The sequence below is a fragment of the Lissotriton helveticus genome, chromosome 2_2 (assembly GCF_964261635.1).
Source record: "Lissotriton helveticus chromosome 2_2, aLisHel1.1, whole genome shotgun sequence".
NCBI lineage: Eukaryota > Metazoa > Chordata > Amphibia > Caudata > Salamandridae > Lissotriton > Lissotriton helveticus.
Window position 1 is genome coordinate 519495764 of NC_136060.1, and position 26912 is coordinate 519522675.

The 26912-nt window shown below is 47.0% G+C and overlaps 1 protein-coding gene across 4 annotated transcripts in view; it reads right to left on the reverse strand.

Moving 5' to 3' along the window:
• Positions 1–1816: 1816 nt before the first annotated feature.
• Positions 1817–26912, reverse strand: part of LOC144821614 (uncharacterized) — a 38693-nt gene continuing 13597 nt past the window's right edge. For 2 of the 4 annotated variants that reach the window (XM_078678851.1, XM_078678852.1), the window contains one exon: positions 8151–11223. In XM_078678851.1, the coding sequence (XP_078534977.1) occupies positions 9854–11212 (1359 nt within the window). In that variant the 5' untranslated portion in view covers positions 11213–11223 and the 3' untranslated portion in view covers positions 8151–9853. Of the gene's footprint in view, positions 2318–8150; positions 11224–26912 lie in introns of those variants that run through there. The other 2 variants (XR_013608395.1, XM_078678853.1) reach the window with 2 other exon arrangements.

The following is a 26912-nucleotide window of genomic DNA, read 5'->3' on the forward strand; positions in this document are numbered from 1 at the left end:
TACTACCGGGATCGATACCGGACTCTCTTACAGCCAGCCAAGTCATCCCTATCTTACCTACGCTCGAACCTGCTTCCCCTGACAACTACAAACCTATTTCTAATATCCCACTCCTAGCTAAAGTTCTGGAGAAATAGGTGCAACACATCACCAACTTCCATCTACTTGACTACTTCCAATCTGGGTGCAGACCTGGGCACAGCACCGAAACCACCCCCCTCCACATTGTGGATGATGCCCTCCAAGCCCTTGACCTAAGCATAACCAGTCCCCTAATCCTCCTAGATCTATCCTCTGCTTTCGACACGGTCAGCCACCGAAAACTCCTTGAATGCCTCAAAATCAGGATGGGACTGGATGGCCCCGTCCTTGAATGGTTTAGTCTTCCCCAGAAGCGTTCACAGAGATTCCTCATCAACGGTAATCTTTCCGCTCCCTCTTCGATCACGGTTGGAGTACCCCAAGGTTGGACCCTGTCCCCTACCCTCTTCAACCTTTACCATGAACCGCTCGCAGAAGTGCTCCGCACCGCCAGTATCTCCTACCACATGTATGCCGACGACCCCCAGATCTACATCAAAATCTCTTCTCCTTAGGACATTCTTTCCCTAAATGAGGCCTTGAAGCTGATTGTACATTGGCTCACCTCTAACCAGCTCAAACGTAACAAAAACAAACTGAATTTCTTCTAATCTCCCCACCCAAAACAAACCCTGACATCCTGGAATGGATCAATTCGGTCACAGCATTAAATTGGCCACCAACCATTGTGGACTCTGCCAAATCACTTGGAATAACCCTAGACTGCAGCTTGAATATGCGTGGCCACATCAACTCGATGGTCAAAACAGCCAGATATCACCTAAGCTATCTAAGAAACCTTTCCTTGACACTCCCGACCTAAAAATGCAAACAAGGCACTAATCATCTCCAGACTGGAATATGGATGCTCTACCCTCGCAGGTCTACCCCAAATCTCCGTGGCCCCATTGACAGCCTGCCTCAACACCTCCGCCAGCCTGCCTCAACACCTCCGCCAGACTCCTAACAGGTTCAAAGAAATTCAACCACATCCCTCCACACCTTGAAGCTCTGAACTGGTTTCCTCTTGAGGCCAGAATCCAACTTAAGCTGGCTTGGATCACTCACAAGGCTTTATACTTCAATTCCCCTGCATTTCTTGCCGGAGGAGCCAGAAAACCCCGGTCCGCCAGAGACCTCTTGCTACAACCAGCACGCTTGCAAAAAAAACGAACAATTGAGCCTTTTCTGGGGCCGCACCAAGAATTTGGAACTCACTCCCGCCTGCCATTAGAAGAATTCCGTCTCTGGCGCGCTTCAAAAAGAAGGCCAAAAACTTCCTTATGGGCAAATTCCTCTCCTAACTCTTGCCCTAAAGTCACCTCAGCAACTTTGTTCCACCTCCTACTACGGCCTCACCATGGCTTCTCCGGATGATTTCCAGCGGGCACCCCTGGACCTCCCACCCTGGGATCTAAGACCAGCCTCCCACCCTGGGATCTTAGACCGCTCGTTTCGTATAAACTTTATCTACCTGTTCTCATCCCATGCGTATACACCCTGGGATCTGAGACCGCTTGTTTCTGTAAAAAGTATCTTTCTATTTTATCCCTAATGTATCCACACCTTCTAAGTTCTTTCGTATATCACTTGTTTATCCTGTAAAGCGCTCCGATTCACTTGCGGGTCTAGTACCTCATGGTAATTCAAGACGTCATCACTAGACACCCCCTGATATCATAATATGCTTGAAACCTGCATCTGTAGAAGGAGGGATGAGACGCAGACGGCCGACTATTTGTTCAACGTTTTTATCCAAAGTCATTTTGAAATCATATAATTGAACAGGGTGAAAAGTAAAAATCTAAATAAACTTGGTCAGCCCAACTGAGCTAAAGCACTGACAGATGGTTTTGTTTACAAATGCTACCAGACAGAACTAGCAGCTGAACATACACGTGATCTATGCCCCCTCCCCCTCCGCGGGGTCCTTTGGCACACCCAGTCTTGTATGCGCTCTCAGGCAGCCGCAGACGTCCCTCCTTCTCTTCAAAATGGATGTTCCAGCTTACAGACCCCAAAGGATCTTTTGTGTCCATCTTCATACTGCTTTTTCTTAGTGGCTTTCGTGAGTAAGTGATCAGCTGCCCTTCTCTTGGGGATGTCCATGCCTCGGCCAGTCTCGCCTCCGCACACAGGGACATCGGTGGTGCTGGCTCCAGCTGGCCAGCCTTACAGACCAGGTGAAGTCCGCCTGCAATGAGTTTCTAGTGCCTACGACCAGTCGAGGAGGACCCTGGACAGGAATTGGTAAGAAAACAGTCGAAGTTTACAAACCAAGCAATAAAGAGCCAACATTCACAATGTAGCGCTACAAACATTACTTTATTATTTGCTGCAGGGCTGCCTTAGAAACAAGGCTGATTGGCAACTGGAAAATTATGAGGCATCACGGACAGCAGTGAACATAAATGCCCCATCATAAAAAACAATGCTAATAGTAAAATTCAAGAAGTGGTCGGTGTGAACACTGAGCAATTAGGACATAAAAGGAAAAACGCACAATAAGTTAAAAAAATGTAGACAAGGTGAGAGACACATCTTTATAAAGAATACATACATATGGGTTCAACAAAAGTTGGGAAATGTATAATTTCCAAATGGAGTAAAAGTTGGTGTTTCATTCATCGACCACGCTGGGACATTTCCAGTGATCTGCTGCTCTCCAGCTTGGGTTGAACTTTATTGGTCTCAGTCAAGGGGCAGCACTGGGTCTGTGGGGCACATGGGCATCGCAAGCACACCCCCTACGTAGAGCATGCTCACCCCTGGAAGGGCCTTGCAAATACAGCCCTTCCCCCAATGTGAAGGGCAAAACCCCCCTGATGGGCAGAGCAAGCACACACTTTAACAGGCAGGGCCACTGGAATTACGCGGCAGGGGAAGCCCAAATTATGCCGCAATGGTGATAACATTTTGTGGCAAGAAAAAGCAAAGTATGAGGCGTAATGTAGCACATTTCATGATAGTATTACTTCATGATTTTGAAATTGTTTTCAAGTGATACCAGTGTCTGAGCAAAGAGTTAACATCACTCGCAACAATTTAACAACAAAATACAGGGTAAGCACTAAAGCTGACCAGTCAACTTTTGCAAAGGGCCTCCCACTGCACAGAAACACTTGACACTGCATTTTTATTACCCTTTGATCTGTTTGGGCTAGAAACACATTTTTTCCTAAAATCTGCAGATATGCAGCAGATGATGTATTATTTTGAAAATGCAAGAAATCCATAATTATGCAGAAAACGCCATAGCCAAAGAAGCGCAGTGACCATGCAGAGTACGGCATGCATACCCTTTGGCAGGCAAGGCCAACCAATGCCCTAATAGGCAGGGCAAATACACACCAATGGAAAGGAGAAACACATCCCCTGACACACAGAGCATACATGCCCCTTGACAAGCAGGGCAAACACACTAATATAGGCAGGGCGAGCACACCTCCTGATGGGCAGGGCAAGCCCACCTGCTGACTGGCAGGGCGACCACACCTCCTGACATGCAGAGCAAGCACCCTACATGACAGGCAGGGCAAGCACGCTTCCTGACGGGCAGGTCAAGCATGCCTCCTGACAGGCAGGTCAAGCATACCTCCTGACGGGCAGGGCAACCACACCTCCTGAAGGGAAGGGCAAGCACACCTCCTGACGGGCTGGGGAGGCACACCCCCTGACAGGCAGGGCAAGCACGCTTCCTGACGGGCAAGACAAGCACACCTCCTGACGAGAAGGGCAAGTACACCTCCTGATGGGCAGGCAAGGCAAGCACACCTTCTGACAGGCAGGGCAAGCACATCTCCTGACAGGCAGGGCAAGCACATCTCCTGACAGGCAGAGCAAACACACCTCCTAACGGACAGGGCAAACACACTTCCTGACTGGGAAGGACAAGCACACCCCCTGACTGGGAAGGGCAAGCACACCTCTTGACTATCAGGGCAGGTACAAGCACTCCTCCTGACGAGCAGGGCAGGCACAAGCATACTTCCTGACAGGCAGGGCAAGCCCACCTTCTGATGGGCAGGTAAGGCAAGCACACCTCCTGACGGGCAGGCATGCAAACCTCCTGATGGGCAGGCAAGGCAAGCAAGGCAGGACAAGCACAATCACACCTCCTGACATGCAAAGCAAGCACACCTCCTGACAGGCATCTATCACCTATTAAGGATTTGGAGAATGTCGTAGCGGACCTCCATTTGAAGCTGGAAAACCATCTGCATCAACGTCCGAGTATCAAAGCGCCATCAATTGTAGGATGCAAACCCCACACAAATGATATACTTGAAGGCAAACTGGCACCTCAAGAAGGACTTAAAAGCAAAGAAAAGAGGGGGTACACCAACAGAGGGCCTGTCGGTTACAGCACTAAGGTCAGCCTTAAGAAAGAAACTGTGGGAACACAAGAAGGACCATACAGAAAGGGAATGGCTTAAAGCTTTCTCTCTGTTGAAGAAAAAGCACCCTTCTGGGCTGTGCAGGCACATCAATAGAGGAGCAGTCGAGGGGCATCAAGAGAAAACAGAGGTGGAGCATGACTGGCTAAATGACGTGACGCAACTATACTCGTACCCTCCTTCAAATAAAGGTAGCTCAGAAGCAATGATCTGGGAAGAGGGACAGAGCCGCCCAAATGAAATAAAGTTCCAAGATTCAAATGTCCCTTCTGATAATGGCCTTACAGATCAGAGCACCTGGGAAGAGGAGCATTGTAGGTCGTCGGGTTTGATAAATTCCGACATGGTTATCACAACCATCAGGAACATGAGGAACGATGGAGCTCCAGGGACAAATGGGTTACTGGCACCTGTATTTAAAATGGCACCAGACTTTCAACAACTAGGACACCAGACTCTTAGGGGGCTCTATACTTGTCCCCATCTTTAAAAATGGTGACCGTTTGAAGACTGCAAACTACAAGCTTATCGCCCTTCTCGATCCTGAAGCCAAGGCCTACGCTCGTCTCCTCTTGAAGGATCTGGAGTCTTGAGCGAAAGAAAAAGGCATTATCCCCGTCTATCAGTCAGGTTTTATGTAACAGTCATCGACCTTGGATAACATTCTTGCGTTAGCTCATCTATCAACCCAGGCGGTGAAGAAGAAAAGTCCTCCATTGTTTTTCTGTTTCATCGATTACAGCACAGTTTGACAAATTTGATTGCAGAAGGCTACGGTGGAAATTAGACAACGTGAGAATTTCACCTAAACTCCTGACGCAATTAGATCCTTATATGAGGATACCTGGGTGCGGGTTAAAACAAGCACCGATACAGTGACCCCCAAAATAGCAACAAACAGGGCTGTGTGTTGGCGCCTATCCTCTTCAATGTGTACACCGCAGACCTGGGGGCTGCTCTGCAAGGCGCAACCCTAGTAGCGCCCAGGCTAGGACGATACCGCAATAATGTATCACCCCAAAGAGGGGGCCTACAGAGAGCCCTACGTGCATCGGATCGCTTTAATGAGGAGAACTTCCTGACAGTCAACCAGGGGAAGACCAAGGTAATCATCTTCGGGACAGACCACCTTAAAAGGAAAGCGCAATGGCTCCTGGGCGATTTGCAAGTTAGCACAGTGGCTTCCTACAACGATCTTGGGGTCTGGCTCTCAGAACGGGCCAAGGCGAACATTCATTTGAAACATCTGACCTCCATGGCCACCAATGTCACGCACCTGCTAAAACAACTGAGCCAACACCTGCTAAGTCCTTCGGCTGGACGAATACTGACTCTTCTAAAAGCAAAACTGCTTCCAGCTGTCAGTTACGGCCACTTGGCCTTCTCTGGTTCGTTGGATGTCTTTTTAATTTAACCCAAAGCATACAAATCAGTGCTCCTATTCCAGAGGACAGCCAGGAAATCCAGGCTGAGATTGAAGCTTGGCCTCTGGAGGACTGAACTGACGTGCTAGGGGTCCTTATAAAGCTATACCCAGGGATCTTGAGGGCTCGAGCAGACTCTTTAAGATATCAACTGAAATCCACCCTTGAGGAGGCGGGCTTAGTCTGGTATGCCAGCCTTGGCCGCAATATTAACACAATGAAGTTTAGAGGCAGCAAGCCTACAGCTTTTGATAATTCCACTCAATGCCTGGAAAAACGCATTAAATAAACACGTTTCTGAAACATTCTTTGCTCAAGCACGACTCCTGATGAGCAGGGCAAGCATGCCTCCTCATGGGCAGGGCAAGCGCACCTCCTGACAGGCAGGGCAAGAACCCCTCCTGAAAGGCAGGGCAAGCACACCTACTGAAAGGCAGGGCAAGCACACCTCCTGAAAGGCAGGGCAAGCACACCTTCTGAAAGGCAGGGCAAGCACACCTTCTGAAAGGCAGGGCGAGCACACCTACTGAAAGGCAGGGCAAGCACACCTACTGAAAGGCAGGGCAAGCACACCTTCTGAAAGGCAGGGCAAGCACACCTCCTGAAAGGCAGGGCAAGCACACCTCCTGAAAGGCAGGGCGAGCACACCTCCTGAAAGGCAGGGCGAGCACACCTACTGAAAGGCAGGGCAAGCACACCTTCTGAAAGGCAGGGCGAGCACACCTTCTGAAAGGCAGGGCGAGCACACCTTCTGAAAGGCAGGGCAAGCACACCTACTGAAAGGCAGGGCGAGCACACCTTCTGAAAGGCAGGGCGAGCCCACCTTCTGAAAGGCAGGGCAAGCACACCTCCTGAAAGGCAGGGCAAGCACACCTCCTGAAAGGCAGGGCAAGCACACCTCCTGAAAGGCAGGGCAAGCACACCTCCTGAAAGGCAGGGCAAGCACACCTCCTGAAAGGCAGGGCAAGCACACCTCCTGAAAGGCAGGGCAAGCACACCTCCTGAAAGGCAGGGCAAGCACACCTCCTGAAAGGCAGGGCAAGCACACCTCCTGAAAGGCAGGGCAAGCACACCTCCTGAAAGGCAGGGCAAGCACACCTCCTGAAAGGCAGGGCGAGCACACCTTCTGAAAGGCAGGGCAAGCACACCTACTGGCGGGCAGGACAAGAATGCCTTCTGACGGGCATGGCAAGCATGCTTTCTGATGGGCAAGGCAAGCACAAGCACGCCCCCTGACGGGCAGGGCAAGCACGCCTCCTGGCGGGCAGGACAAGAATACCTTCTGACGGGCAGGGCAAGCATGCTTTCTGACGGGTAGGGCAAGCACGCCCCCTGACGGGCAGGGCAAGCAACACCCCTGACGGGCAGGGCAAGCACGCCTCCCGACAAGCAGGTTGTTTGCCACAGAATGCAAGCTGAACATCACTGCAGCGGCCCAATAAGCTAGAACGTATTTGGGTTTGCTTGTGTGCGCTGGCAGTCTGGACTGGATTCTACCATGTGGGGCTGAGGCTGCTTTACATGCGAGTGCTGCCTGCCTGGAATGACAGTTAAAATTAATTTAATAGAACTGGGATTTTCCCAGAGTAAAAACCAGTCGCTCAGACAGGCTCAGGTGTTCGTGTTCATCCTGTTCCTGATGTACACATACTGTGTACAGGTGCCGTGCACGTCTTCAGCGAACGTCCTGAATACAGAGGAATCCAGGACAGAGTGAGACGCAGACCGGACACTGCAGTAGGGCTCCTACAACCCTGAAATCCTTCTGCCCAACTTCCAGCCCGATACCCTAAGCCATGTTTGTGAATTATGGAACACTCATGCTGCTGCCACTGCATCGGGATCCCTTGTTTTTTTTACGTTTTGTTACGATGAAGACGCATCTGGATGCACCAGCAGTGTCACAAGCCATTAATGGAAGCCCAGTTTTTAAAAAGGACAGCTTGGCTCAGAGAAAGTGGAGTTGTCGCGACATATTGATGCCACAGTTGCATTCTCTAGTCACATGTCTGTAAGATCCACCAGTCTTTTCAGAATCACGGACTGACCCAACGAGGTGCGGACTCTGACACAGAGGCACCGGTTCAATCTACTTTGACTAATTCTACAGTAGGCCACAACAGAGTCAGCAAAATAAATGACAGTAACTCTGAGAGTGATTATATACATGTTTCAAGAAAGGCATACAACGGTTTAGGCAAAGATACATTCAAAAACATACAGCTATGAGATTGCTTTAAACCCGATAGCCCTCCGCAAACATTTCAAGCGTTCTTTAATTAAGATACATACAACTGCTGCCTCAACATATTTCCACAGAGCTGAGGCTTTTGCCTACACTACGGAACTGTCGACATTTTCCGAACTACATGATTCAGACAGTTTCCTTGGTGAAGGAATAAAATACATCCCTGCTTTTGTTCTGAGTCAGGCAGGAACCGGTTAATGCAAAAATCCAAGCGCGAGGATTTCCCGACTCCCTTTATTGTCCACTCGTTCTCCTCTCTGCAACCGATCAGTACATTCTATATGACATGCAATACATTCAGGGCCTAATTTGCATCTCGGCGGATGGGTTAAACCGTCATAGCGGTGACAGATATACCGTCCGCTGAAACCTAAATCCCAAAGGAGTTTGTTATACACGGTTTACTGTTCAATGCAGAGCCACAGCACTCCTAAACAGTCCAAAACCGTTTGATTTGTTTATGGCCAGGTGTACCTCTACAGTCTACGCTGGGCTGTATAGCTTGCTAGTAGTCAGACACGAAGCAAAACATCTTTGTTCGACTTATACCGCGTTCAGAAGTGTTTGATATCAGTTAGATATACAGCAACAGACACAATGCCCAACAGCGTTGTTATTAGTCGTACACTGTCCAGCCTAGCTTGGAAAAGGTTAGCAGAGCTTGGCACCAGTCTTACACTGGCCAATAAATTCCATCCAGAGTCCCTCTCACGACCTTTCCAATAAATACTAATTGTGATAGATGCTGTTTTTAACGTTCATGCATAAACCATGGGCGCTAATGGTCTATACATGGCTAGTCATGGATGTCCATTTTTTTACTGTGCTCTTCATCATACTTTTGGGGTGTTAGTTAAATGGCTAGGTGCCCAATGAGTACTGAATGGAAGTCTAGACTGCTTTGACCCTAGAAAACAAAATGAGTCAGTCAATTTCCTAGTGACTAACAACACGAGAGAGCACTAAAGTGCCAAAAGGAACCATGGCTAAAACGGAGGCACCAATACACCCACAACAAATATTGAGGTAGGAGCAAGAGATATGTGGAATACAACAGAACAAGGGTGAAAAGCAATTCTCTTCCAAATGCTTAGGTCGTTATGTAGAGCTTAAGACTCAGGTGCTAACAGGGTACTTTCAGTCTGTGTGCACTGGAAAAACCTGGGGTTTGTACAGCTTCACTCAGTAGCATTCAGTTGAAGGCACAGTGGTCGATTAGTGCTTGGAAAACTCACCCAGCTCACACAATGTTCCGTTTAACACATGGCATAAAGAACAGGTGCCCTTTTGGTGGTATTATTGTAAACATCACTGCAAGGCTCTGTGCCGTCACAGAGCTTCAAACCAGAGGCACTGCAAGAAACCATGGAAGCTCTGCACAAATTCTTAGTTTTACGTGCCCCCGGGGGGCGAGGGAGGTTTTAATACCTCTTACAGTGCAGCCGCTTCAGGAGTCACAAGCTACAATATTTGATCATCAAAAGACATGCCTAATAATCACGTTTTCCTGAGCTCCTGTTTTTCCCTAAGAAGTAGATTCACAATGGGTACTTGTCCATGATTTATAACCAGCTTCGCAATAGATGTCGATCTATAATCAATGCATGATCAGCGTTACTCCAAGTATTGCATATCTCCATGTCAAATTTCTTTTTTATAACATTATTTGGATTTGTACCTAGCATAACATTCCCTGTTAACCATCAATTGTCCAGAAAAGCCATTTTAGTTTCTTCCGTCACTGAAGGGCACGTGACCTCTCTCCGCTGAACAGTCTTCTCTCTCATTAACATGTGCTTTTCCTGGTGTCGCAGGAAGGGGGTGCTGAATCGGTATCCCTTCCCACACTCGAGGCAGTTGTAGGGTCTTACTCCAGTGTGCCATCTTTCATGCGACACCATATTGCTTTTGATACTGAAGCATCGTCCACAAATACTACATGCAAAGGGCCGCTCCCCCGTATGGACCCTCTGATGCCTGACGAGGGACGAGCTGACGCTGAAGCTCTTCCCACATTCAGTGCAGGTGAAGGGTTTCTCCCCTCTATGGGCTCTCCGATGAATCTTTAACTGTGACCCTTGCCCAAAGCTCTTCCCACATTCGTCACACACGTAGGGCTTCTGTTCACTGTGGGTTGTCAGGTGATTACGTAATAAAAACTTTTGCGTGAACGCTTTAGTGCACTGGCTGCACTGAAAGATTCTTTCTTTGGAGTGAGTCTTCTGATGCGTCACAAGAGCGGATTCAAGACAAAAAGTTCGTCCACATTCTGTGCAAGCGAAGGGCTTCTCCCGTTCTTTCTTCTGTTTTAAGATTTGAGACTCACTGCTAATTTCTTTGAGGGGCTGTTCTCCACCGTGAATTTTCTGGTGTCTGACAAGGGAGGACCTAAACCTGAAGGTGTTTCCACACTCATTGCATGTAAAAAGGCTCTGTCCTGCATGAATTTTCTGGTGCACGGCAAGTGCTGCTTGTCCACTGAAGCTTTGGCCACACTCGGTGCATAAGCATGTTTCCTCTCTAACATGGGTTCCCTGGTGCACCTGGAATGATACATTGTCACTAAAACATTCTCGGCAGTCAGGGCACTCGTACGGTTTCTCCTCTATGTGCGTTCTCTGATGGATCATGAATGACAAGCAATCGCTGAAATATTTGCTACATTTCACACACTGGTTCAATTGGCATGCAGCGCTTTCTTTGTGCGCCTCAAGAGCGGTGTTGCTGCCAAAACTTCTCCCGCATTCATTACAAATATAGAGAACATCTGTGGTGGGAACGGTCTGGAGTTGCTCTATTTCACTGAGGCTTTGGTCACATGGAGAACAGTGGATCGGTTCATCTCCATCGATGAAACCATCTGGGAGGGCGTCTGCTTCACGGGCAGTGGGTGGATCCAGCCCATTTCCTGTAATGTTTTTCTGTGTCTGTCGATCTTCTTGCTGTTGTCGAACTAGTTCTTCTTGCTCGGAACACCAGCGTGCATCCTCTTCGACTCTCCGTGATAGTTCATCAACAAGTTCTAGCATCTTGTTGCAATCTTCATTTTCATTCATGTCCATGGCTGTGGCCTCTGTTGGAAAGAAGAAAGTTGATGTTATAATCCACCACAATAAGGAAAGAAAATACACCAAAGGAAATCTAAACGGTTAAACTCTATAGCTGGGAAATTTAGTATCTGGTAGAATTATAATGCCGGAATGAATCTTGGGCTAAACATTAAGATCTCAAGTATGCACCGCACAGTTCTTTAGCACACTCCTTAGTGCTACTTTCATTGTTTTCACTATGCGATGTCTGTACACTAGTGCATAGCATAATCCAAAGGAAACAAGAAGATTTAAAAGTAGGAATTCCAGTATTGGGGGGTCTGAGCAAGGCAAAGGCAGGTGGCCATCAGTAGAAGAAGGGATGCTAGCGCAAAGAGGACTGAAGCTGAGAATCCTGGGTTTAGTAAATAGGCACCACTAAAACCCAGCTACTTTTAGTGAAAACGCAGCTCATCAAACTCCTTCTGGCCGCTGATGTGAAGTCCAGGATACAGCTCTAATTCAAAGAACTCTTCAATACTTGCATGTAATAAGTAAATAACATTACTTGCCAGCAGAGTGTGAAAGCTAAGAGGGCTGGTATTGTTGTTGATAGGACAAGGGATATCTAGCCCAGCACCTCACTACTGTAAACCTCCTTTCCTCGACACGCAACGGCGTTTGCAGATAATGGGATATTCATAATTCTCTTGTACAGGAGGGTGGGAATCAAACTGCCACACGTAAAGCTGGTTCTGTTTTCATTAAACTGCTGTAAATATTTCTTTATTTTAAACAACAACGGTCCCTAGAGCAATTCAAAATAGGAAACCAAGCAATAAATATAGACTCAATCGTTTCTATATTAAGTGGACATGTCCGGTCGGACAGAGGTCAGGTATTTACTTATAAATAAACAAACAGTGGTTGAACATTAATACATAAAGTGGGACACACGCCTTTGTCCTTACTTAACCAAACAGATACAAAAGAAGGTACGAAAACGGGGGACTAAGGAAAAACAACAGGAGGCTCAGGCAAAGCTTGGGGTTTGTTACATAGGAAACATTTCACAGTGTCTGCGAACAAATCGCGAAGAACACCTTTGCAATGTACAAATCGAAGACCAAATATTGAAAGGGCGGATGGTTTTCAAGTTAAGTGTAGCCTTGTTCATTTCTAGGGTTACAGCCATCAGCTGTGAAGTTCTGTAGGCACCAAGTGACACCAGATAGGTTTGTGGGCCCTGCAAATACTGTGCTCCCACTCTGTTGCAGTGATTGTTAAACAGTTACTACAGATTTGAATATAAACTACTAACGGGCACAGATTATACAGGACAAGATAACCCATGCAGCATGTCAAGAAAGCACAACAGTTGATTTCATGTGTAGCATTAAAACTGCATTGCTGTATCGACATAAACTCACCAGGCTATCTCCGGTAGGAGCCAGGATCACACGATGCAATGTTAAAGAAGCGGACTAACGCCAACATCAGCGGCGGGACACCTTTCACTGGACAGTTCTATCACTATCGCTTTTGCTTCAATATCTTTACATTCTTTTTACCTTTTGCCTCTTTTTGCTCTTTCGCTCTTGCTTTGACATTCTTTTAAACTTTTGGCACCAATTTATCTCTCTCGCTCCTTCGTTTCTCCGGCGTCTCACTCTTCTCTGTAGCCTTCTCTGTTTGCCTCATTTGTACCCCTTTTGCCTCAACTGCCTTTCCTCCCTTTTCTTGTGCCACACGCTTACCTGCTGCACCTCTATTTCCTGCCACTCTCTTGTGCCCCACCCAGCCCTGCTCTCCTCCTTCCTGGACCTCCTTCATGCTCAACGGCATGCTCAACTGTGCCCCTTCCCACCCCCAATGCCAGGACCCCTGGTCAGCCACTTTCCCACTTCAGCCAAAGATGCTACTCGGCCAAGAACCTCCACACCAAGAACACCGGGGCGCACATCAAGAGACTGCACCAGGGCTCCCAGACCAGCATTGAAGGTGCGTTCTCCTGCGTGGTCTCTTGGTTTTCCTGCATTCTGCCCAGCTTGCAACCCCAAGAATTCCCCTACCGTGCACATTATCCCAACAGGCACTACACCCACACATGCCTTCTACTCAATGCACGCTCTCTTGAAAAACTCGCCATCGAAGCCTAAGACCTCCTGCATGAGTTTTCTGACATTCACTCCAGACATCACAGAGGCCATCGTGCCCCCCGAATGCAAGAGAAGACAGAACCGGCAAACCTGGAGGAGTACTCCTCATCATTTACAAAGAATATATCAACAGCTCCATTGCATCTGCAAACTCCAGGGACCACCTCGAGCACTTCGCTTTCAAGCTTAGTGTGTCAAGGAACCTCCCCCTAGCTGGAGTCCTACTCTACCAACCCTCCCGCAACCTAGATCCAAATACTGAACCACCATCACAGACTTTACCTCCCCACTTGTGTTCGCCTCCAGCTCCTTCAGCCGCCTTGATGACCTCAACTTCACACTGATCCCAACACCAACAATCTCCTGGAAAATCTCAACATGATCTTAGTCACCCGACAAGTGTACGCCTCTATCCAAGTAGCTGGACACCTTCTCAACCCTATCCTGAACACTTCTGCGGCATCACAGTGGACAAGCCCACCCCATTACCTAGACCGACCACTCCGGTCTGATTTGGCCTGCACCTCCTGAATTAAAAAATAATGCCTGACACAGCAGGAACACGATCCCTGACGAAACCTGGATGACTCAACTTCAAACTTGAGGCCTGCAGCACTGAAACACCCTCACATGCTCTGTCCCAATTTCAACATTCGGATCACTTTGTATGCGGACACCCAGGACCCGCTTAAAACCCTCTCCAGAGCGTGGACTACACCACGGGCAAAATGGAACAAGGACCACCTACAGCTCCCCATGCACCACTGCAAAGCGCTAGAGCCTCAATTATGACACTCCCCTAACAGCACCACGAGGAACACCTCCAAATGAGTCCTCTGGACGTATTACTAGAGTTCTGCTCTCACCAAACGGATTCAAAACAGCGCCAAAAACGCCAACAAAATATTTGCCATTTATTTAGGAATTCACGTTCCCAACCACCAACTCCACAACCGTCACCATCTCACAAGTACTCTGCACCAAGTCCTCCACTAGTTCTGCAATAAAACCAACAACTTTGCACCCCAACTAGACCTCCACACCCTCCTCCTCATGGCACCCCGACGAGACTGCCACACCCTCATTATCGTCCAATCTGATGAGAAGAACACACCGGATACCACCCTGGCCTGCTGGCTCGCCATGTCCCCATGGAAACCTAAACCACCATGTGAGCCATCCACTCTGCGCCCCTCTGACCCTTGCCCCCACTTAATCTTTACCAAAGAACTTGACCAATTTGAAAGGCCCTCACTCCGATCCTCAATGACTCACTCACTACAGCCACCTTTCCAGACGCTTGGAAACATGCCACCATACCACTCCTGAAAACACCATCAACAGCACACCCAAAGCCTCTGGCAAGCTACGGATCAATCTCCATCCTCCCATATCAAGCAAACATTACAACAACAAAAAATCCCAATAAGTAACTGGTGGACCACCTCAACACAAAGCACCTCTTAGATCCCTTCCCAGTTTGGTTTCAGACCTCAACTCAGCACAGAGATTGCCATCATCGCCACCACCAACAACATCCATCTAATCATACAGAAAGGGAACACAGCAGCACTCCTCCTACAGGACCTCTCCGCTGCCTTCAACAGTCTTCCACCCCATTCTCATGCAACACCTCCTTGAGACTGGAATTCACGGACCCACACAGGATCAACTCCCTTCCCATAGGACGCACCCAATCAGTTAGCCTTGCCCTGTACCCTTCGTCTGCCATCAACCTGATCTGCAGTATGCCCCAGGGCTCTTACTCAGCCCTGCGCTTTTCAAAATCTACATGGCGCGATAGTCCTCATCACCCAAACCCACGGACTCCGCATCATCTCTTACGCATACGACACCCACCTCATGCTCTCCCTTTCCGAAGGCAACTCCAACATCCAGACAAACTGCATAAATGAAGTCTCACAATGGAGGAGAACCAACTTCTTTAAGCTCAACTCAGACAAAAAAGAAGTGGTACCCTTTAGAAAAGACACCTCTCTCTGGTACCAAGCCTAGTTGCTTTCAGAACTAAGACCAGCACCCAGCCCTTCAAACTCAGCTAGGAACCTCGTGACCCACAGTCAAATCTCGATGTCCAACCAGTTACGCACGGTCAACTCGTCCTGCTCCCACATGCTTTGATTTCAGTGTGAAGTATACAATTCTGAGGCATGTTTCTTACATTACAAGTTTAGGAGAACAAGTTGCGTATACATTTGAACTAGGAAGCGTGCTCTCACACACAGAAAGTAGCTTCCCTTGATCCGGGAAGGGAGTGAGATGTGCCAAACTGTCCTGATATGACGTTCTCCAGTTTCAGAAATGACAGAGTTCCCCTTGAATACAGAGAGGCGTGAAAGATTCCTACGGTATCACTAGGTACTTTTTTTGTTCCGTTCTGCCTAACCTGGGCTCCTGCTAACTAACATGTTCCTATTGTGTATGGTTGGTTGGCGCTAGGTTGGAAGAGCGACAAATGTTTATTGCTGCAGCTAGATCTAGAGCTTAGGTTAGTGCATTCTGATAGTAGAAGTACTGTGGCGTTAGTCAGGGTGACTTTGTAAATGATGCAGGGTAAAGATCCTGCCCCAGAGGCGTGGGCTAGGCATGGCCTGTCGGACCTTCAGCTGTCTCGTACCCACAACACATAAAAGAACACAAAATAATAATACATATTAAAAAAAGGAGCTAAGAGCCAGTCTCCTTCAGACAGTGCTTTGAAGGTGTCCCACTCCTGTATCCAACCTCGCTGCATTCCCTGGAGCAGCTGTTGAGGGCATGGTTGCTTCTTACGTTCTAGGTCATCAGCCTGTGATTGCTGGCCACAGTTGCAGCACGGTCACCTGACAACCACTGAGCCATCACAGAGTTATTGGGCTATTTGGACTTCGGGAAGCCCTGTGGTGCAGAACACCACCCAGCCTATGATCATGCCAATAAATCATCAATGCCTCCAGTGATAGAGGATTTGGGGTGCCTTTACCTGCTAGGCTGAGTAATACGTCACTAAGTTGTGGGCCTGATGCATAAAAGGATTTTACCCAGACCTGGTTTAAGGAGGAGTACATTGATACATAAGGGCCATTGTTCACTGCACAATATATTTTTTCTCTAATGTGCGTACAGTAGATCACTCTTGTGGTGGGTAATAAAAAAAACTTTTAAAAGGTACAGAAGTTTACATATGGAATCGTGTAGAAAAATGTATCACACCAAATTCGGTAGCTGCTCCCCTGCCAAATCCGTTGGAATGTTACTCTTTTCAAGTACTCAACTAAAAGTGAATCAAACACTGACCAAACCAATAGGTCACGCCTTCTACCTCCTGGCTAAGTCAATGATATCTGCAATACTGTGCATCATTGGACAAAGCGCTAAAATTAAAAAGAAACCAAAAAGGCGCAATGACATGGATGCTGTTGCCAGCCAGTCTGTGGGCGCGTGCATGTGTCACCAAACGTGTGCGCTCCATTTTCTGTGTTTTTTTAATTGACTGATTCAAGTGGTCAGGTGGCTCATAGATCAGTAAAAAGTTTTTTTTGTGAAAATGGGAGTGCGCAAATGTTTTTAAAAAAAATGTAAATGCCCTCGAGGGGCGGGGGAACAAAGGAGGATAACATAAAAACAAAGCAGGGTGGGGAAAAGCAGCACCCAGGGAGAGAGCAGCACAGAAGGTGGGGGATTGACAAAGAGAGAAGCGCACGAGGGAGAGAGCAGCACAGAGGGTGGGGGTTTGGCAGGGGGGAGAAGCGCACGAGGGAGAGCAGCACAGAAGGCGGGGTTGGCAGCGGGAAAAGCACAGAAGGCACCATTAGAAAAGACCAGCACTGTCTTGATGTGCTTAACAAACAAGCATTGACAATGCAACGGCCTCGCCTTTGCAAAAGTTCGAGCTATTGGCATTGTAAATGACAAACTTTTTATTTATGTGTTGGTTTTGAAAACAGATAAATAAATAGCATTGTCATTTACAATGCCAATAGCTTAATCTCTCGCGAATGCGAGACCTATTGCATTTGCGCACACACACACACACAGAGCCACACAGAGAGCCACACACACACACAGAGCCACACACACACAGAGCCACACACACAGAGCCACACACACACAGAGCCACACACATACACACACACAGAGAGCCACACACACACACACAGCCACACACACAGAGCCACACACACACACACACACACACACAGAGAGCCACACACACACAGCCACACACATAGAACCACACACACACAGAGCCACACAGCTCTCTGCAGGCACAGCAATGTCAAGCTAAGCAAATTTTTAAAATTGGCAGCTATTTGTGGTTGTTTTACACCTCTATACGTTCAAGACGATGTACAGCAGAGGTCGCCTGAATCAAAACCAAGAGAAATCGCAGTGAACGGCGATCCCGAGGTAATCTCTCCAACTTCACAGTACAAGGACGCACCCACAAGTTGAGTTTGCTTTACGCGTTCCCATGAGAAAGCCGAGGATTAAGTCTGGCGCTGTACATTCTTCTGCTGTACAATGGCCTATGAAAACCCCATCCCGTGTCGTTACTGTGGTGAATAGGGCCAGTGGGGAATGTGTGGTTGGCCTGGCTGCCCATTCCTGTGAGGATTTGGCATAGTGGAAGGTTGACAAGAATTGGAGCAGTTTTGTCTTGCTCTAATGGTTTGTCCAGAGCAGTGATTCATATTTTCCCCTAAAGGCTGCCCCTCATTAGCATCAACTCTGGGACAGCGCACACTGACCCCAGCCTCCCCGCAGGAGAAGCATGTCCCGAAAAATGAATGCGAAGGCGCTCTGGCTCCTGCTTTGCGCCGTAGAGACGTGGAGCACGGAGGTGCGAGGGAGAGTCGTACGTGACAAACCTGACCTGAAAAATGTGTTTACATTGCGTTTTTTCAGGAGCAATTTGGGCTAGGGAAAAACAGTCATTACTAATGGTTCTAAAGACTAGCTGGATGGATTTTGCAGCAATTTCGTTCAGAGCCCGAGTCTAGAGTGGAAAAAGATGGAATAAGTAATAGCTTCTATTTTCCGGTAGGATTCAATGTATTTAAAAAAAACATTCTCAAGTTAACTCTTTGGGTTTGCATGCAATACATTTTTCAGGAAAACAGTGTAAAAGACAGAAATTTTCAACGTACTCACTTGCCTAAACCAACACCAAGTACAACAACCAAAAACCGCAGTGCCAAGAACAGTAGAAAGTTGAGCATCAAGACAAGCATTTCCTTAAACAACGGCACAAAATGGGAGAGATGTACAGCATGCACTTTGATCATTAATTCAAATCTCCCTAATCTTCGCTCCTGTTGGAATATCACCCTCTGCATTGGCCGTTATATTCTACTTAAAGTTCAGTATTACCATCTTAAAATATAGTAAATTCCCTTTTCATCTTTCCAGCGGCCTCGAACACCAGTATGAATTGAAATAAAATGCTCAATGGCCGCCTCGTCAAGTCGATGTGCTACCCCATGATGACCTCTATCTAGTGGGCTTTAAATGCCAAACTCAGCAAATGTACATGGTATACGTAACATTAGCTTATGACTCTAGGGCAACAAACACCAGATTTCTGACCTTGGGTTTTCTTTCACAAATAACAGTTTCCAGGTCTATTGGTCGAACTGGGTCAGTTGAAGGGAACTAAGACTGCAACTCCCAGATTACATTTGGTCGTTGAAGAGCACAGAACTGATAATCACCCTGCTAATCATTGCCAATACAAATAATAAAATAAAACCATCCCCGTAGGCTGACGCCGCAGTTGGTTGATGGGGAATGGTCACTGCATAGCAAAACTCTGGGAGAAAGGGTTACATGAAATCAGTGCTGTGGGATTAAATCTCAGTAAGTGCAAAAACAAACATAAGGGCACTTTATACTTGACCACTCCGTTGCAATTATTAGCTTGAAAAGACTCACCGATTTAGGGTGATATCTGTAGACAGAGTTGGATGTGATGTCCACTTCTTCCACCCCGGCATACTGACGGCTGATCAGGGCCCCCATCGCCGACATCCGCAGAGACGAACGGTCTCTCGACCTCCACTGGGCCCACTGCCCCGCGTTCCAGCTCCTTGTCCCTCAGAGCGGTGGATGTAAGCTGCTTCTATTCCACAGAGGATGCTCTCGGTCACCTGGGCTATGCCCTTTTACCGCAGTGGCAATCCTCTCACTGACATGCCAGGTCGCGCCAATAAGGCGAGAAGCTCCCGAGCCGCAAGCTTTACTGCCGACCTCTTCCCAAAAAATCTTTAAAAATCCGATTGATTGCCTTTTCTGCTTAAACTGACTTCAATAAGTGAGGCAAGCGGGCAAGCTAGGTGATAATGATTGACAGAATAAGGATCATAGGAGGAGGAGCCGGGTGGTTGGAGTAAGTGACCGTCCTCGCCAACCCGGAAATAGTTGCCCAGCAGTCTGGACATCGGTATATTATCCCAGTTGAAGTGCGGCGGAAAGCGTACGGTGCCCTTCTCGATACTTTTTGTGATGAACTCGGCGCAATGAATTAGGTTGCCTAGACTCTAGGGGTTCTGTCAGACATGCCTATTCACCGGGTGCCACCGAGTGTCAATGCAGAGAGTGAATTTCCAGCTCGTCTTTGAAGCTGTGAACAGCCGATGTCCGTTACGCGGTGTGAAAACCCTTAAGGAAATCGGCGACGGCCTTAGCAAAATATTCTTATTTTCTTTCACATAGTGCAAAATATTTTCAGGTTGGCAAGTCTGGATTCCATTTTTTCAGGCTTTGTGAAGCTTATCGCTCTGATCCATTTCATTTGCCGACTGGAGAATAGTCTCAAATTGTAGTTTGTCTCCAGAGTAAACCAGTGCTCGTCAGCCCCGTCCCTTTCAGACTGACTTTTTGCTGCCATAAAAGGTTCCTTATCTTCTTTATGGGGCCATCTGGACCCATAAAGAAGATAAGAAACCTTTTACTTCAGCAGTAAGTCAAGTAAGCCAGCCTGAAAAGGACGGGGCCTAGATAGAAAGAAGAACGTCACTAGGACCTCTTCTCCAATGGCTGGCCACCGTTTAGGAGGCCAGCCAATGGAGAAGAGGGGCGGGGCTTAACCTTGCTAGTGATATTCTCTCTATCTCATTAAATTTCATCAGCGAGACTGCGCATGTGCGCAGCTTACGCTAGCCGAGACCTAAAAAGAAATATGTAGATCCCTAAAAGTGAGCAGTGCAACAATACATGTCAGTCAATCAAGAGGATTGGGGGGACAAACAAAAGAGAAAGGAAAGCCATCGAATAAGAAGCAAGAACACAAGGGTGACAAAGCCAACCAATGGCTTATTGTTGAAACCACAGAAATTCTATAAAAAAGAAAACCTACAGCCAAGCAATCTCGGGTATTTCCCCAATAATTTGGAATGCCCTGCCCCCTGAAATCAGACAGAACCCAGCAACTGCTTCATTTAAAACAGCAGTTAAAGTGTTCGTGATGAACACATTTCTGCTCTAGACCCCACAAATTCTATGTTCCGTGCCCCGTTAAGGCACAGTATCTATACCCATGTTTATCACTCGCGTGTTATAGTACCCATGTTTATCACTCGCTTGTTATGGTACCCATGTTTATCACTCGCTTGTTATGGTACCCATGTTTATCACTCGCTTGTTATGGTACCCATGTTTATCACTCGCGTGTTATGAGACCCATGTTTATCACTCGAGTATTATAGTACCCATGTTTATCACTCGCGTGTTATGAGACCCATGTTTATCACTCGCTTGTTATGGTACCCATGTTTATCACTCACTTGTTATGGTACCCGTGTTTATAACTCGTGTGTTATGAGACCCATGTTTATGTTTATCAGTCGCTTGTTATGGTACCCATGTTTATCACTCGTGTGTTATGAGACCCATGTTTATCACTCGCTTGTTATGGTACCCATGTTTATCACTCGCTTGTTATGGTACCCATGTTTATCACTCGCTTGTTATGGTACCCATGTTTATAACTCGCGTGTTATGAGACCCATGTTTATGTTTATCACTCGCTTGTTATGGTACCCATGTTTATCACTCGCGTGTTATGAGACCCATGTTTATGTTTATCACTCGCTTGTTATGGTACCCATGTTTATCACTCGCGTGTTATGAGACCCATGTTTATCACTCGCTTGTTATGGTACCCATGTTTATCACTCGCGTGTTATGAGACCCATGTTTATCACTCGCTTGTTATGGTACCCATGTTTATGTTTATCACTCGCTTGTTATGGTACCCATGTTTATCACTCGCGTGTTATGAGACCCATGTTTATCACTCGCTTGTTATGGTACCCATGTTTATCACTCGCTTGTTATGGTACCCATGTTTATCACTCGCTTGTTATGGTACCCATGTTTATGTTTATCACTCGCTTGTTATGGTACCCATGTTTATCACTCGCTTGTTATGGTACCCATGTTCATCACTCGCTTGTTATGGTACCCATGTTTATCACTCGCGTGTTATGAGACCCATGTTTATCACTCGCGTGTTATGAGACCCATGTTTATCACTCGCTTGTTATGGTACCCATGTTTATCACTCGCTTGTTATGGTACCCATGTTTATCACTCGCTTGTTATGGTACCCATGTTTATAACTCGTGTGTTATGAGACCCATGTTTATGTTTATCACTCGCTTGTTATGGTACCCATGTTTATCACTCGCGTGTTATGAGACCCATGTTTATCACTCGCTTGTTATGGTACCCATGTTTATCACTCGCGTGTTATGAGACCCATGTTTATCACTCGCTTGTTATGGTACCCATGTTTATGTTTATCACTCGCTTGTTATGGTACCCATGTTTATCACTCGCGTGTTATGAGACCCATGTTTATCACTCGCTTGTTATGGTACCCATGTTTATCACTCGCTTGTTATGGTACCCATGTTTATCACTCGCTTGTTATGGTACCCATGTTTATGTTTATCACTCGCGTGTTATGAGACCCATGTTTATCACTCGCTTGTTATGGTACCCATGTTTATCACTCGCTTGTTGTGGTACCCATGTTTATCACTCGCGTGTTATGAGACCCATGTTTATCACTCGCTTGTTATGGTACCCATGTTTATCACTCGCTTGTTATGGTACCCATGTTTATCACTCGCTTGTTATGGTACCCATGTTTATCACTCGCTTGTTATGGTACTCATGTTTATCACTCGCTTGTTATGGTACTCATGTTTATCACTGGCATGTTATGGTACCCATGTTTATCACTCGCTTGTTATGGTACCCATATTTATCACTCGCGTGTTATGATACCCCTGTTTCACTCGTGTGTTATGATACCCAGGTTTATCACTCGCGTGTTATGGTACCCATGTTTATGTTTATCACTCGCGTGTTATGGTACCCAGGTTTATCACTCTCGTGTTATGGTACCCATGTTTATCACTCGCGTGTTATGGTACCCATGTTTATCACTCGCGTGTTATGAGACCCATGTTCATCACTTGCGTGTTATAATTTGGTTTTGTTAATTTGTGGGCCTGGATCTCGAGGGGTCTCTTTCAGCACTTTAGGAGCTCCTTCATCCTGTACCATTCTTGATTTTGTTGCCGTTTGCCTTACTCGTTTCTTCTTTTCATGAGTGTTTGAAACGCGCTTTGACACTCGCAAGGGTCGTGTTCACACTATATCAAACTTAATGAAAAAAATAAATAGCACAAGTGTGTGGGCACAAAGCACACTTTAGATTCTTGGCATACGCGACAAAAGGTCTTTCGACTTGCTAGACGATAAGCATAAAACATGACTGAATGTACCTTTTTTAATTAAGCTTTTCTTGTTTTGTCAAGCCAGTCAGATTAGGCATAAAAGGGGATGTGGGTTCAGAAGGCAGTTTTGCTGGGTGCTCGGCCAGGTTATCAGACCCATCATAGGAGGTTTGCACGCACCTCTGCTGTGAGCAGTAACGAGTCCGCTGCAGACTTTACCTAAAGTTTATAAAATTCCATATTACAGAATTTCATGGTAATTCTTATTTTCTAAATAAAAGCAGGCACCATACCGCTGGGAGACCGATTTGCATAGAAAATGTCTCACCAACAGTAATTTTGGTCTTCAATAAGCCTCCTCACAGTATCCCATGAAACCTACTTATGTCTACTACCCAAGCATTTCGAAAGCATTGCCTCTGACCAGATTCCGTACACGAACCAGTGCTGTTAACGTTATGTGTATTTGTAAAGTGCATTATCACCTCCAAGGGTTTCCTAGCGTTGGGTGTCTGATGCACAATAGTGCCAAAAGTAATGGCAGTTTTTACTGACTTTCTGCAAAGAAATCAGGATTCAGAAGTGTGCCTCGCTCTGGGGCAGTTGATACCCCAATCCTCGAGTCTCATCTCAAGTAGAGTGGCCTCAGAAAACACCAGGACCATGTGCTATAAATACCCATGAGAGCGAGTGTGAACTGTATTGTATTGTATTGTATATTGCACTCATATAGCGCAGACTGCCAGAAAGCAGGGCTGACTATGGGGCACAGGAGTCTCAGATTTTAGCGAATAGCCAGGTCTTTAGACTCTTTCTGAGATTTGGCTTGCCTGATGTTCTGGGGCAGCTCATTCCACAAACGGGACGTTACTGTACTGAAAGCCCAGCCTCCCATCCTGGATTTCTTGAATCTTGTAGTTGTTTGCAGACTCGCACTGGAGGAGCGGAGAAGCCTAGTGGGCTTGTACCATGTGAATCTTTCCTGCATTGATAAGGGGCCCATACTGTGCAGTGCTCTATAGACAATGCACATTGATTTAAAGGTAACTCTGTCCCTTATCGGCAGCCAATGGAGATCTCTCAGAGCCATTGTGGTGGAGGAACTGCGTGGTCTGTTGAGTGCCAGCTTAGCCGCTAGAGACTGGACTCTTTGTAGCCCCTGCAGAATGTATAATGGGGCACCTAAATTTAGGGAGTTACAGTAATCCAGTCTGCACAAGATTATGCTCCTTACCACAAGGGGTCTAGACTCATTGGGTAGGAGAGGGAGAATCAGTCTAAGTGCTTTTAGCAGGGCAAAGCATACGCCGATTGTTCTATTGGTTTGCGATACCATTTGAAGATTATCATCAAACAGTACTCCCAAATTACGCACTGTTTTAACTGGGACACAAAAATCGGTCCCCGTGGAAAACCTGAGCTCGCACGGTATTTGCTGATTCAATTTAGCCGTTGAGCAGTAGACTAACTCCGTTTTCCCCTCGTTAAATTGCAGAGTTTGCATTGAGCCAGCCGGAGACCCGACACATGCAATCCTGAAAGGTGTCCATAGACCCCGCATGTTTCCCTTCTAGGGAAAACACCAATTGGGTGTCGTCGGTATAATTGATCAGGTCGATCCCATAGGATTTTATAATAGGGATCAGGGGCCGCAGGTATATGTTAAACAGGATAGGGCTGATCGACGAACCCTGTGTCACTCCATGATGAACCAGGGACTTGGGGGAGGCATATGGAGTCATGGTCACTACCTGTTGTCTATCTGACAGATACGATTGTAGCCATTTCAAAGCTTTGCCTTTCACACCCAGTTTCTCCAGTCTGCATAACAGAACTGCGTGGCTAACCGTGTCGAATGCGGCCGACATATCCAATAGCACTAGCACGGATGAGTTGCCATTGTCGGCTCGCATTCGCAGTGTGTCCAGCATGGTTGCCAGCGCAGTTTCTGTCCCATGACCTGGGCGGAACCCAAACTGATCCCTGTACAGTAAACGGTTATCTTCAAGATAGCTTGACAAGGAGCTGCTAACCGCCTTCTCCAGGATTTTTATAGGGTAGGGCAGGAGAGATATGGCCCTAAAGTGGGCTGGGATAGTTGGGTCCAGCCAGGGTTTCTTGAGTAGGGGAGTTACCGTTGCCTGCTTCCATACCTCCGGCACTACTCCTTCCTCCAGGGACTGGCAGCAAATCAGTCGCATCCAGGGAAATAGCTCTGGTCCATACTCCTTCCAGATCTTATGAGGAAGGGGTTCCAAGGGGAAGCCAGAGGACACACTGAGAGAGAGGCTGTTAAAAAGCTCTTCAGTAAGAGGTTGAAATTTCTCAATGGATGATACACCCATGGTTCCTCCTCGGCAGTCTGGAGTAGTGCATCCTGACTGTTGGCCTTACCCCGGACCAGCCCCCGAAAATTTTGGCAATCTTTTCTTCAAAGAAGATGGCGATTTCATCGCAAAGTTTTTGTGTTGCGACCACCCTATTGCTCATACAGTTCGGGTTGGAAAGGTCTCTTATGATGTTGAAGAGAGTTTTTGGCTGTTCAGTGATTGAAGTATGGAGGTGGCATAGAAAAGAGCTTTTGATTTGGCAATGGCCCCTTTATATTTAGCCTGTACTAGCTTCAGCAATCTCTTATCTGAGTCTAGATAGAGTCTTCGCCACTTCCTTTCTGCTTGTCTACACGGATTACGTAATAGTTTCAGCTCCTCACTAAACTGTAGGCCTTTGCTGCCTGCGTTGCACCACACCACAGTAACAAACAACATGGCATTTGTAGAACCTGAAATGTTTCAGGAACACTATGGTAATAAAATAAAAAGGTCAGAAACCATTGTAGACTTTGACAGTGATGTACAACAAACAGCAATGTCTTTCCTGTGGTGTAAATTCCTACAACGGCATTAGTCTATTAATAAACAACGGAGCGCAGTTCCTCAGGTTTTAAAAAGAAGAAAGGGGATAGTAGTGTTCCAGATTAGGGGAGTATGCTCCAATAGGAGCAAGTGTCTTCACACCCCCAAAGGTGTCATGCTTCATCACTGGACTAGCTGCTCGTAGGGCCAGCGTTGCAATGCCCAACGACCACCTACTAGGGGGCTCTTTGCTGGAGATCTTTAAAAAGCCATTTGATGTAGTAGGAGTGTGTGGCTGTTAGAAGGTGGTTCTGACACTATGGGCCAGCTGGATTTCTTGCTTTTTTAGCACCTAATTGTTGAGCTTTTACTGTGGGGGAGCCTCATAAGTTGGGACTCACCCACAGTGAACTCAGGATGAAAGAGACTGCATGGGGATTTTACTGGTATCCCCCTGGCTTGACCAGGCCACTGCGCAGCAGCTGAAGTATGGGGCACCGTGCTGGTTACATGTAGACACAGTTGTACATCCGTGTGCACACGTGTAAGGGCAGCGCAGGGGAGATTCCTAGCGTGCGCAGTCCAGGAGTAGCTACAAAGTGAATGGTGTGGCAGGACTTATGAAGAATTGGGTGGTGACATGGGATAGGCTTTATACACTGGGAAGGAACATGCCAGGGAAAGTCAGTGTGTTTTACTGTGTTTTTCACTTCACTATTCCCCTATGGGGGTGTGGAGCCCATGGCTAGAGTAACTTCCACAAAGCCTACAGATTCAAGACATGCACTAAAGTCCACTGTAACAGATGTGTGAAGGAGTATTCTGCAGAGTCCAAAGTCATATTTGTACTGCTTTTGGGTCATCCAGAAGTGTCACATTTCTCTGAGTCAGTCATAACCAGGACCTGGCTGAGGGCTGACCTCAGCAGGATGGATTGATAATCTTTCTTCCACATGGTAAGGCCTCCTCT